The 12,672-nt window shown below is 31.4% G+C and overlaps 1 protein-coding gene across 2 annotated transcripts in view; it reads left to right on the top strand.

The window, feature by feature from the left end:
- LOC142331070 (solute carrier family 12 member 9) overlaps nucleotides 1–12,672 on the top strand; it is a 126,595-nt gene that overhangs the window by 71,817 nt on the left and 42,106 nt on the right. For both annotated transcript variants that reach the window (XM_075376736.1, XM_075376727.1), the window contains one exon: nucleotides 10,493–10,687. In XM_075376736.1, coding sequence (XP_075232851.1) covers nucleotides 10,493–10,687 — 195 coding nt within the window. The remainder of the gene's footprint in view (nucleotides 1–10,492; nucleotides 10,688–12,672) is intronic.

Below are 12,672 nucleotides of genomic sequence, written 5' to 3'. Positions count from 1 at the left end.
TATGCATAATAACATCTTTTCTTGCTAGCCAAAATATTGTAGTTATACCAAAACAGTTGTCTGTTGTAAGTAGACAGTTGTCTACATTAGTAGATAAATATATATATATTTTTTTTTAACTACTATACTTTTTAGTAGAAATAGCACATTTATAAATATAATCACAAGATGTGAAGTTAGCATATTTAATTTTCTAAATATTGATCTACACGATTGTAGATCATTATCATTATATACACCAAACAATGATCTGTCAGCCTATTTCTACATCTTGCATTCGTTCTGGGTTTTTGAGGGAGCCCAAGAGAACACTGTAAACTTCAGGTCCCTGTCTGGGCGCCATTTTGTGGTAAGCTTTTTGTCCCAATTCAGACACCATTTTGTAAGCTTATAAAATATCAAATTTAAATTATACACAAAGATAAAATTTTTAATGAATACTAAAAAAAATGAACTTAGTATTGTTGAATTTGCGAAACAATGTATGAAGACTCTGCTGCTTAGGTTGTTCTCTTGAGTTTTACAAAAAAAAAACAGTTACATTGACTTAACACATCAAAAAATGTTACTAACAGCAGTGAATAATTGTACATTATTTATAAGAATAAAAAAAATTACAAACAATAAAATCTACTTGAATTCGTAGAACCACTATTACATGTCTACTTTTACATATCAGAATTTTACAAAATATCTTATTAATACTTATAGTACTAAGGAATTGACCAATCCAAAATTAATTCTAATTATAATTTTGAACATATTTGTCATTATAACATGTTACATTTTTAATAATACTATTTTTTTTAAATAGTCGACGGATAAGCAATTTTCTAATGGATTCATGAAATGTTTCTATGGAGAGGCCTTTAATATTAGATTCTCATACTTGTCTACCGTATATAACATAGATTGAAAATCTCAAAAACAGTTTTTCTTTAAAATAGTCACTGCACTCAACTCGCCAAGACAAATTCCAACACATAACTGCATCTTTCTGATGGTCTTACCGGTCTAACCCCACCACCATTTCTCAGAATTATACAGTCTGTGTGAATACGTGTATGCACACTAAAGTAACGCTTTGTGTGGGAAACGTTTGTTCATATTTCAAGCATGATGTCATACTGCGATTAAATTTTATTTTAAGAAAGAATTTGTGATAAGTAATGAATCATGCTGCGATTATCCACAATTGTTTTTGAATAAATCAATTTAACTTTTGCGTTTAAAAATCGTTTGTCGATGTATTAAGAAATTTATAAAATAAAATGTACAAAATACAAATAAATTAACCAATGTAATTGAGTCTTATGAACATAATTTAGGTAAAAATAAAAATTTATAATTGTTACAACACACATTATACTTTCAACTGGTATATAACTTAAGCTTAATAAATATGTAATAATGATCACAGGCTTAGTATTTTATTAAGGTACTTGAAAGGAAAACAGCTCAGTTTGATTTTGTGAACGAAATCGATTTGATCATCCCAAACATGGCATCCAATAAAATACCCAGAAATTTTAAATATTGGCAACAAATTATTGTTATCATTTACGGAAATTCTGTCCACACAATCAACAGTGTTACATCTACTTGAGAAGTACAGTGCAAATTGTTATATCTGTACTTAAATTTAAATACTTAAAATCCACTCGGAATAATTTTTTGAACTGCTTTCATAGAATTTTTAATTCCTTTTAAAAAATTATCTTCAGATATAGATAGAGTTGTATCATGTTCAAAGAGTATAACAATGAATGGTTGAAGTTTTGATACAGGTCATTAATAAACAAGAAAAGCAAGGGATCAAGGACAATCCCTGAGAGATTCTGCATTCTATATCTTGAAATGAGGAGTAAATTTTACACGTATATTCTTATCAAAAGATGAAATTTCAGTTATCTGTTTATGACTGTACCCAATTGTATGCACCTTCTGCTACTACCAACCTTCTAATTTCATTCATCAGCAGTAAAGTGTGGAATTGAAAAAAGAAGAAAAAATCAAATGCATTACCTTAATAAGATTGCAAATTATTGAAAATGGAATTTTTTTAATAAGATTGCAAATTATTGAAAATGGAATTTTTTTATCTATGCAATTTACACATTTCCAAGAACTGAAAAATTGATGTGCCAGTAGACATTTTTTTCCTAAAACCATAATAAAATTTTTTTATATAGTTGGTGCTTCAAGAAATACTAATGGTCTGTTTTCATAATTTTTTCAAGTATTTTAGAAAGTACAAATAATAATGAAATTGGCTTATAATTTTGTAAATTAAAAGAAATAAGAATAAAAAAGTGAGAGTGACTATGACTCTGTTAAGGGCGCTGCGTGACCTTAGGGGAGGTTAGTAGGTGGTAACATCTCCAGTGTTGCACATTCATAGGTGTTGGATAAGAGCATACCACATTTGCTGGCTTTGCCCATGCAGGATGGCTTCTGAAAAGGAGGTTCTGCTTCAGTGCTCTTTGCTGAGGAATGTCACTAGTAGTGAATAAAGCTTCCCTAAAAAGGGTCGTCCGAGTAAATTACCTTGGATCAAAATGGACTGTGGGGCTCAGAGGGAAGATTTCAGTCATCTGTCTCGAAGTAGCGTTCTGTAACATCTGAGAGTGAAATTCCCATTTGGCTTCATGTATCGTTCCTTCATACCAGGTAGGTGCTGTTTTTTTGAGGTCGAAAAATGCTTTCACATTATCACCAGTGACAAAACTACAACAAAAAAAGCCTCTTCACAAATACCAAAAATATTAAAATAAGATTAAAACTAAAATAATAAAATGAACTTCACCATTAGGATAAAATACACAACACAAAAACAAAATAAAATCAAAATTTATGGTTGTTTAACATTAAATTTTATGAAGTATATTGATACTTAGAAGTAGCAATATTCTGTCTAGTATATTCTTACCATTGCCTAGGACGCAGCGAATGTCCATTGATAATTTAAATTTACAATGCAAGACCGCATAGCATATGCCATCCAGAAGGATGCCACACAGTCAAGCAGCAGTCGCATCACAAGCATAATAGTGCATTTTCTGCTGACATCAGGTAACCACAAGTAGCGCTGATGTATCCTAATTGCAGTCAGCAGGGGACCACTTCCTCTCAGTGAATTTCTCTGCATGAAGTGTCCCTTGGCAACACCATATCTTTGATGTGTCAAAGTTTTATCTACTGTAGCTGTCTAGTCACCTGACTGCCTTGTTTGAAAAGTATTTTTAATGGAATTAATAAAATCAATAGTAGTAACATGAGAGGTAAAGATGGTTGACTACATGCACCTTTAGCAACGGAATCCGCTTGTTCATTACCCACTATTCTCACATATCTAGAGATCCAACAGAGATTCACTTATGTGTTTTGACAATTCAACTCAGCGATTGTATTATGAATTTCGGTAATGATAGGATGTCTAGAATACAAATCTTCTAAAGCTTGAAGTGTACTACATGAATCCCTACAAATAAGGATATGATGATGTTTTGACTTTAATGATATTCAAAGCCATATTGATGGTGTACAATTCAGCATTGTAGACAATTGTAACACCAGGTTGACCAAACATATAGTTTCTGTCATTTACAACAAAAGCGTATCCAGTGGTATCATTCTGTTTTGACCCATCTATGTATACTACTTCATCTGTGTTTGTCTTAATTAGAAAATGGTAAAATGTTTGATGAAAGACGATAGGAATTGTTAATTTTTTATTATACATGGTGAGGTCATAATTAAACTTTCTGGGGTTGAGTGTATATCCCTCTACGGAGGATATACACAGGGATAGGTTGGGACAATGGAAGGGGTGTCAAAATTTAAAAGACACATTAGATGCTGAGTACAAACACCCATTAGTGCTGTTTATGTAGGCGTTTTTCATATCGTAATTGAAGATTTGCAAGGACTGCTTTAAGAACCAGGTGATTTGACATCGGTTATTTAAAAAATCCTTCCTTGTAATTTCCAGTGACAAGACTTCAACCAAATTTGTTTTGCCACTTGAATGTAAGTGTAACCGTGACATGTGTACATACAGTGTGTGACAGCCTCATTTGAATATTTTAAAGGAACAGTCTGACATTGTACTGATATGTTCCCTTATATACTGTTCACTTTCTTTTGAGTTACTTCAAATAGCAAAATTTTGAACCAGCAAAGGATGTCATTATATAACAACCTTGTATGGCTCAACCTCCCAACCTTCATCACATCAGTGATATGCACCGTAGCCTATCAATGAGATTTGTTTCACCAGTGATTAGAATACACGTTTGTCAATACATCAAACGTTTCTTTTGTTTTAATCTTTTCCCATCACAATGATCCCGCGGTTGATTGGTATCCGCGAAAATATGTTGGTATCTCTGATTGCCTCAAAAATTACGATAATTTAATTGCAGAATTATTTTGCGCATTTCTACCGCGTTTTTTATTAGCGAAATTTTTTTTTGTTCTCTGTTATGAAACATAGTTTGCTGATTTAAAAAATAATACTTTCAAGCAAATCGGTTGAAAATTGGGCAAAATATGATGAAAAACCCATGTCATAAATCACAGATTAGTAACATATGTTAGTATAAGTGAACGTAGATTCAGAAAACTACGTTTTATAAAAATTCCCACCACTCAAAAGGTTATTCATATTGACAAAAAACCATTTTTACTGTAAACTCTTATTCATTATGAATCGTTATATGTTACATGTTTACCGATACCATTTGTCAGAAAAGATATTTATAGACCTCAAGTAAAGTGACGTATTTATGACCACAAATTCCTTCTTTTTTTTTTTTTCGTGCTGTATATCATAATTTATTATGTGTTTCAATACATCGATATGTTGCTAGTAAGATAAGCTATACATTTCTGAGAGAAAAAATGGTCATATTCTTTCTAGTCTAAATAAAACATTTTACATCGTATAAACAAAATAAGCGACTTAGATACCATATAAAATGATTTCGTAACAGTGTTTTAAAACTGTCTCCCAAAAGGCATACCGTACCATTAAATTTAGCCGTGGTTTGGCAAACACTGCTCCGTTTCCAAATGCGACTGTCATGGGTGCTACCCGGCCAAGAAGCATCAACGCTAGTGATTTTTTCAGTGGAATCACATGTTACCTGAACGTTGATGCTGGGATACTTCTTACGGTTTACGTAACAGTCTCCGTAGCGTGCTGGTTTATTTATTTCTAAGTGCGTGCAGCACTTAGAAATAGTGCTTAGAAAAAGTGCTGTGGATTGCACATCCACAGCACCTATTACGCTCGGCATTTTAAAGCGAGAACTCCATTTTCTCTTAGCTTCATTTAACTCATGAGCATTCTGTGGAATCCACTCAGATGCCTTTTTGTTTATTTTATTCAGAACATAATCAAAAGTTTTTCATAATGTAGAATGGTGAATCCCGAAGTCTTCATTGACACCGTTTTGAAATCCAGGGTCTGATAAGTACCGCAAAAATACTTCCATCTTCTGTTGCGATGACAGAGGTACCTCCTCGCTTTTCATTACTTTGTTCCAAAAAAGCGTTCGTCAAAAATTCAACCGATTGTTTTGTAAAACGAATTAGTTCTTCATATCTTCTTGGACTCAATACTCGCCTTTCTTTGTAAGTTTTTGGTTGACGAATGTTGACAAAGGCAGCCATACCAAGTATAAAAAATTAAATGAAAGTTTAATAAGGTTACTAAATAGCTACCTTGAAATTCTACCAGTAAATACTTGAATACTCTTCCGAACTTAGGATTTTATTCACTCGTTTTAAGTAAAGTCTGACCGGAATCAGTAATTGCGTGTAGTTACAAGTAAACGCTTGATAAGTAAAGGTTATTCACTTCCCTATTTTACTAGTAAAGAGAATACTTGTCAAGTATTTGGTTTACCGTTGTTTATTCACAGAACTGCAAGTAAACACCTGTATAATTGCAAGTAAAAGTAAATACTGGTTTTTATTCACTTCACTATATATCTGGAAATTTATGTTTATTTATTTTCTTTTTTTTATACAAGACAGGCTATTTTTGATTTGTTTTTTCTCATTTTTTTGTATCCATTTCTATGTAGTTGAATTTTTCTAAAAGTTTGTATTTTTGTCTTTATATTGAGGGATCCAAAAAAATGTACTCACTGTTTGCTAGTCCATATCACATGAAAAATTTGACATAACATGATTATTTTTGGCATTGAGGGAGGGTTTGGTATGTGTTCAAAATGATCACTAGCAGCATCTATATAACGCCCATGGCACCGAACTGCACACAGAACTACATCTGTTAGTGTATTTGGTGTAATGGCATCACATGACTCTATGATTTTTTCATGCAGCTCATCAATCGGTGCTGGTTTTTATTGATATGTCATTCTTGATGGTTCCCTACAAGTAGAAGTACAGAGTGTCAAATCAGGAGACCGAGGTGGGTACGCAACTGCATCTCTTTGACCCACCCATCATCAGGATTGAGTTTTATCGAGGTACAAACTGACATCTCAATGGTAGTGAGGCAGGGCTCCATCTTGTTGCATGTAAAAAAGTTCATTTCTCTTCAGGCTTTATAAATATCTTATTTATGATCTCCTTTAATGGTTGAACTTGAAAAACTATTGAACATTTTCGTAGAAGATTGTACTCAATGTCGTATTCCTGTGACAACTATTATTAGTTGTGAAAGAGCATTAAGTTTGCATGAACTATTAACACCTAAATACCATGATGAAAATATCAACGTATTTAATGCAAGCAAAGGATGGTTTGAAAATTTTTAAAAACATTCAGACCAAGGTGAAGCAGCCAGTGCAAATGAAGAAGCTGAAAAATTCAAAAAAGATTGACAAATTATCATGAGAGAAGAAGGGTACATGTCATAGCAACAATTTAATATTTTTAAAACATTAAAACAGTTGGTGTAAAAAGTATATTAAAGTTGGTGTAAAAGTTTGATTTTTTGGAAAAGATGCCTAAACGTACTTTTATCGCAAAAGAAGAACACCCATATGCTCAGTTTTAACATATCTAAAGATTGATTCATACTTTTCCTTAGAGAAAATGCAAAGGGGAACGGTAAACTAAAATCGCTGCTTGTATATCACTCAGAAAATCTTGCTTTTAAACAAATTAACAAACAATCTCTTCACATTTATTGGACATCCAACCAAAAAGCATGAATAATGAGGCACATTTTTCTGACTGGTTTAAAACTTGTGTTAGTCTGCATTCCCAAAGATTAAAAAAAAACATTCTCTCAGGTGGTTTCTGCGACTAACAGTTCAAGCAATGAGATCTGTGATTTACAAACATTCTGGAATTAATATAACATCGTTTATGCTGTACACACTGTTGGCGAAGCTTGGAAAGAAATCAAAGAGAGTACGCATTGTGGAGTATGGTACAAGATCAAACTGCATTCGATGATAACGGACAAGGAATTACAGGTACTATTAAAAATGACGTTGTGCAACTTGCCAGCAGTTGTAGGGCTAGAAGTTGATGCTGAAGATGTAAATGAACTTGTGGAAGGAGATAAACAACGTTTGGAAAATGAACACTTGTTAACAGTAGCAGAGTCGCCAAATGAGCAGCTAGATGACAATTCGAGTATCAGTGCCACATCATTTAAATCAGGGTCATCAAAAATCAACAGTGGTGAACCTTAAACCTCATTCTCCATCTCTCAGCCACAATTAACAGTAAAAGGATTATAGGAGGCATTTGGATACATCAAAAAATTTTATGATTATGTAACTGAAAATGATCTTGATCAAGAACGAAGTACAAAAGTTGTAAATGGACTGTTGGGTGATAGAAAATACTACGCAAAGTAAACATGGACAGTTATTTCAGGAAATCAAAGCTTGAACTAAATTACAATTTTTGTTTTTTTAATATTCCTTATTGTATTCAGGCCTATACATACATTTATTTTAAGGTAACAATTTTTTTTTAATAATACTGTACTGTATTATGATTTTTCTATTGTACTCTATTATTCTTATATTTTTTACTTTGTTTCTACAACACTGTACTGTATGTAATCATATTTAATGTACTGGATTTGATTTATATTCTATTAATTAAAGTATGTTTAGCCAAACTGTCTAAAAATTCTGTGTCTTCTACCTGCAAAAACAATTAAGAATTTAGCCTACTAAATATGTACACATACAGATACTATACTGCACAGTAGTACAGTACTGTACTATATACCTTTTTTGAGAAAACAGTTTTGATTTATCCGGTTTTAATTTACACTAAAATTTTCAGGGATGAATTAACCATGTAAAATCAAGGGATCCTGTATAAATTTTTAAGCTTATTTAATGTATTATCTATCAACTCCAGATTACACCTTTTTTTTTCTTTTTTGGAAATTGTAAACCTTTTATTTAAAGATAAATAAACTTCACTTATAGCAAATTTCAGAGAAGTTGCAATTATTTATTATATGATTTAGTTAACTCTTACTAGTTACCACTTTTTTTTCAGTTTCAAAATCATGAATCATGATTTTCATCTTGTATTATATTTTTATGTTATTTTATTTTAAACATTTCTGTCAATTTCCTGTTCTTTAATTTATGTTCAAGTATTATGACTATAGTGGAAATGACATTTCAGGTCATGAAATCCACTACTGCTTCTATTAAATCTAGGCTAGAGCACATTGAAAAAATTCACCGTAAACCCACAACTTCTCTAAAGCAGTCTGTGTTAAGTTATTCAAGAATAAAGAAAGAGCATTCAAGCTGTGGTTATTAAATAATGAGATTAATGCTGCTACAGAAGAACTGCATATGGATCAAATTCATATAACGGACAGCTGTAGTGTGAAGCCTTCTCTTTCGATTGTTGCTGCACCAGTTTCTGTAGACATATTAGCCTGGCCATGACCTTCGTTTGGATAACATCTGGTTTTTTTTTGCCGAAAAAATTATGTGTTTTATTAGAGCAAGGAATTGTCATGAAATTTCATATGAAACTTGGAAAAACTGCTGTTGAAACTTAAATTTAAAAAAAAGTATATGGTAATGAATGTTAATCACATGTGCGAGTTTTGGAGTGATTTAAGCTTTTCCAAGACGGCCGAAAAGACGTTGAAGATGATGTTTGTCCAGGTAACCCTGCCACATCAAAAACAGATGATAATATTGAAAAAATTGGTAATCTGATCCGATCTGATTGTCAGTTAACTATTCGTGTGATTGCTGAAACTGTAGGAATTGACAAAGATTGCATAAGGCAAATTTTATGTAATAATTTTAACATGCAAAAAGTGTGCGTGAAAATGTTACCTAAAATTCTCACAATTAAACAAAAAGAGCTTTTGAAAATGTTTGTTCTGACACTTTGAATGCCATTGAAAATGACCCAAACTTCTTGGAAAGGGTAACATGTGATGAATCTTGGTTTTTCATTTATGATCCAGAAACTAAGTGTCAATTCATGTATTGGAAGGCCCCAACTTCAAAGCGATGATTGTTTTTAAGATATTCATGGGATTGTGTACCTTCACTGGGTTCCTGAAGATCAAACTATTTATCAGCATTACTATCTTGAGGTCCTTGCTCAACTCTGTGAAAAAATAAGAAAAAACAATTCAAATTGTTGAATTCATACAAGACTTCCAGCAGTATTTCAAAAACAAAGGAAAATTTGCATGGAGCGTTGTAGGGATTGAAGGGGATAATAACTAAATATGTATAAATTAAAAATAAAATATTTTACAGCATTAGTCTTATTATTTAACAGCCACACCTCATATGTGTGTTTGTGTGGACTTCATACAATCCAAATCATTGACTTAATTAGGATGACACTTCTTACACTTATAAATTCTGGAAATAGGATGGGAGAGTATGGTGTTTGCTGAAATGTTAGAATACTGTGCACATAATCAGGGTTGCATTTTCATTTTGGTCTCAAAATTCTTTAAAGGTAATTAGCAAGTGATAATAAAAATTAAAAATTTTAATTTAACTTCCCCCTTTTAAGCACACTTTGTCTCAGAAAAGCTTGGATAGACTTTTATAGCTATGTTAAGTTGGTGTTGATCCCAAGAAGCTCATAGTCCCTAGCTAAGTAGGACATGTATAACCCAACCAGCTATATTTAATATAAATTAATGATTTACGATTTAAGAAAACAGGACAAAATAATATATTTTCTTATTTCAGTTAAAGTAATTATAATGAAACACAAACTAAAATATTTTTTGAGAAATTATTTTATGTAGTTATTATAGAAGAAAACTCATTCAAGACAACGTATGCTGTTATTTAGGTTGACGAGAACCTGGTGTTAAAGTGATAGTTTACTTTATATTTATCATTCTCATTAAAACTTACTAAATGGAAATTAGTAATTACACTCACATTTTTCCTAAGTTATTATAAATTGTTTTATTATGAATATTAAAGTAATGACACTTTTTAAATCAGTATTGATGTATGATAAAAGATTTTTTTTACAGTGTAGATTCGCTCTACAAGACCAATAGATTCCAAGTAATGGATGGGGATGATGTTTTTCCATTGAGGAGGTCAGTGGATGATAAACAGCTTAATGGAGTCGAATTTGTCTCTTTGATTTCTGATATTATACGGATGAAGAAGAACATATGTGTTTGTAGACACTTTAACAGTCTTAATAAAGATTTGATTATGAAGTAAGTGTACATATATGTAAGAAATTTATGAATTCAGTATTATTTTTTAGTTGATTATAACATACTGCTAATAACAAAACAATGATGCCCATGCATATAAAGATCTAAAAATATAATTTTACAAGGTACTTAGATGAATTTGAAAGGCTGATTAAATAAAACAAAATTGTTTGTTAAATTTATGTCTTATTACTGTTCAGTTCTGGATTTACAGCAATTTCGTTGCTTTGATCAGTTCTAGAAATATCTCTCCAAATAGTTTTTTCACGTAAATTAATACAAACTTCAGTTAGTATGAAGTTCATTTATGGTCTCAAACTGGGCTCATTTTAGTGTTTATTCTGATTTGTTAAGGCTAGTTTAAATCACATGAGGCCAGTCCTTAGCATAAAATGGATGGTCGTTTTGTTGGTAGGTAGGAACTGTCGATCTGACAAGGTGGATGATCATTTTACAATGCCTATTGTTATGCCTTCATCAAGTTTGGACAGTTTGCCTATTTATATGTAACATTCTGTAACATCTGAGTTATAAATCTGCCAAACTACTGGCAGATAGCATTATTTAAACTAATCAAATAGTACATCTCCCTTCTCTGTTAATGATGCCATAGTCTACATTTCAAATCCTACTTGACTAGACAGACTATTATATTTTTTAATTTCAGTGAAATGAGAATATTGTTTTACCTGTGCATCATAGTTCTAAGTACCTTTCATTCTCTATAATCAGACACTTTTATAAAATATGAGTCATTTTATAGGATTGTTTAAAATTAACATTAGTTTAAGCAGTAGTTTTTCTTTATAAGCAGTAAAAATTCCATCATTTTATCATAAACAGCAGTGACTTCATTACATTATGAATATTTTATTTCTCCATGTATGTGTTAGCAACTTTTTACTAGAAAAAGCTTTGTGTCTGTTGTCTGAAAGTTGAACAGGTTGCTTATGCAGTAGGTTTAGTAAAAAAAAAAACATAATTCCTTATTTAAGATTAATTTATTTAGCTATTTTCTTGCATTCATAAAGTAATAATAAATATTTTCTTTAAATTAGTTACATATTCTGTACTTCAAACAAGCTGAATAAAAATAAAATATTGGTGCTTCAGGTGTGTCTGACATAAATTGGAACCCATTTCTGTCATCTAATAAGAGTAAAACAAATTTTTTAGAGTTTTTTGGTTATTTATTTTATCATATCTTTCAGTTTTGGTTATTTTGTTATAATGTTACAAAATTACAATATTTAGTTATCCATGTTCAAAGTTAATCCCTTTTTATTGCTGGTATCATTCAGTTTTGATGCAATGTCACTATACCATTTATGTTAATTTTTTCTCCCCACAATCTTCAAAAGGCATCCAGTGCATTCAAAATACAAGTTTCACCAAACTTAACCATCCTAGTGAATCATTATTCAACTGATAGGCATTTTAATTCTCCTCTAGGTGTTAACTGTCATGCCTTGCCATCACAATCCACCTGTACATTTGGAAAAAGTGTAGATTTTTTTTTTTGGTTTATAAATACTAAGAACTAGTTATAGAATTAATGTTAGTTCACTGGTGATAATTGTTTCCTCTATATTGGTTTTACCAATAAGTCTTCAATTCTTTTATTATGTGACCCCTGAAACTATCCATAATGAGGAGGGCTAGATACTTTAACTATAAACACAGATTATATTGTAAAATGATATCACTCAATCCACTGTGTGATATAACTGCATTTTACCATTTGGTTGTACCAAAACAAGGATTCCCTGTACAAAAGTTGATTCCCATGGATTAATTTGAACTCTTAGTATTGCCATTTTTTCAGATAACGTAAAATGACAACTCATTTCAATTGGCTGTTAGAGTACTCATTATGTTGCAGTGTAATTTTTTGTCATCAGTTCTTACAGTTATATTAATGTTCCTTTTATCTTTTACTACTTACAAAATATCAAAACATTTAGGGATCTGACATCATTGACAAT

This window comes from Lycorma delicatula, chromosome 1, assembly GCF_047948215.1.
Source record: "Lycorma delicatula isolate Av1 chromosome 1, ASM4794821v1, whole genome shotgun sequence".
Lineage (NCBI taxonomy): Eukaryota > Metazoa > Arthropoda > Insecta > Hemiptera > Fulgoridae > Lycorma > Lycorma delicatula.
This window is presented reverse-complemented; position numbering and strand designations above follow the sequence as displayed.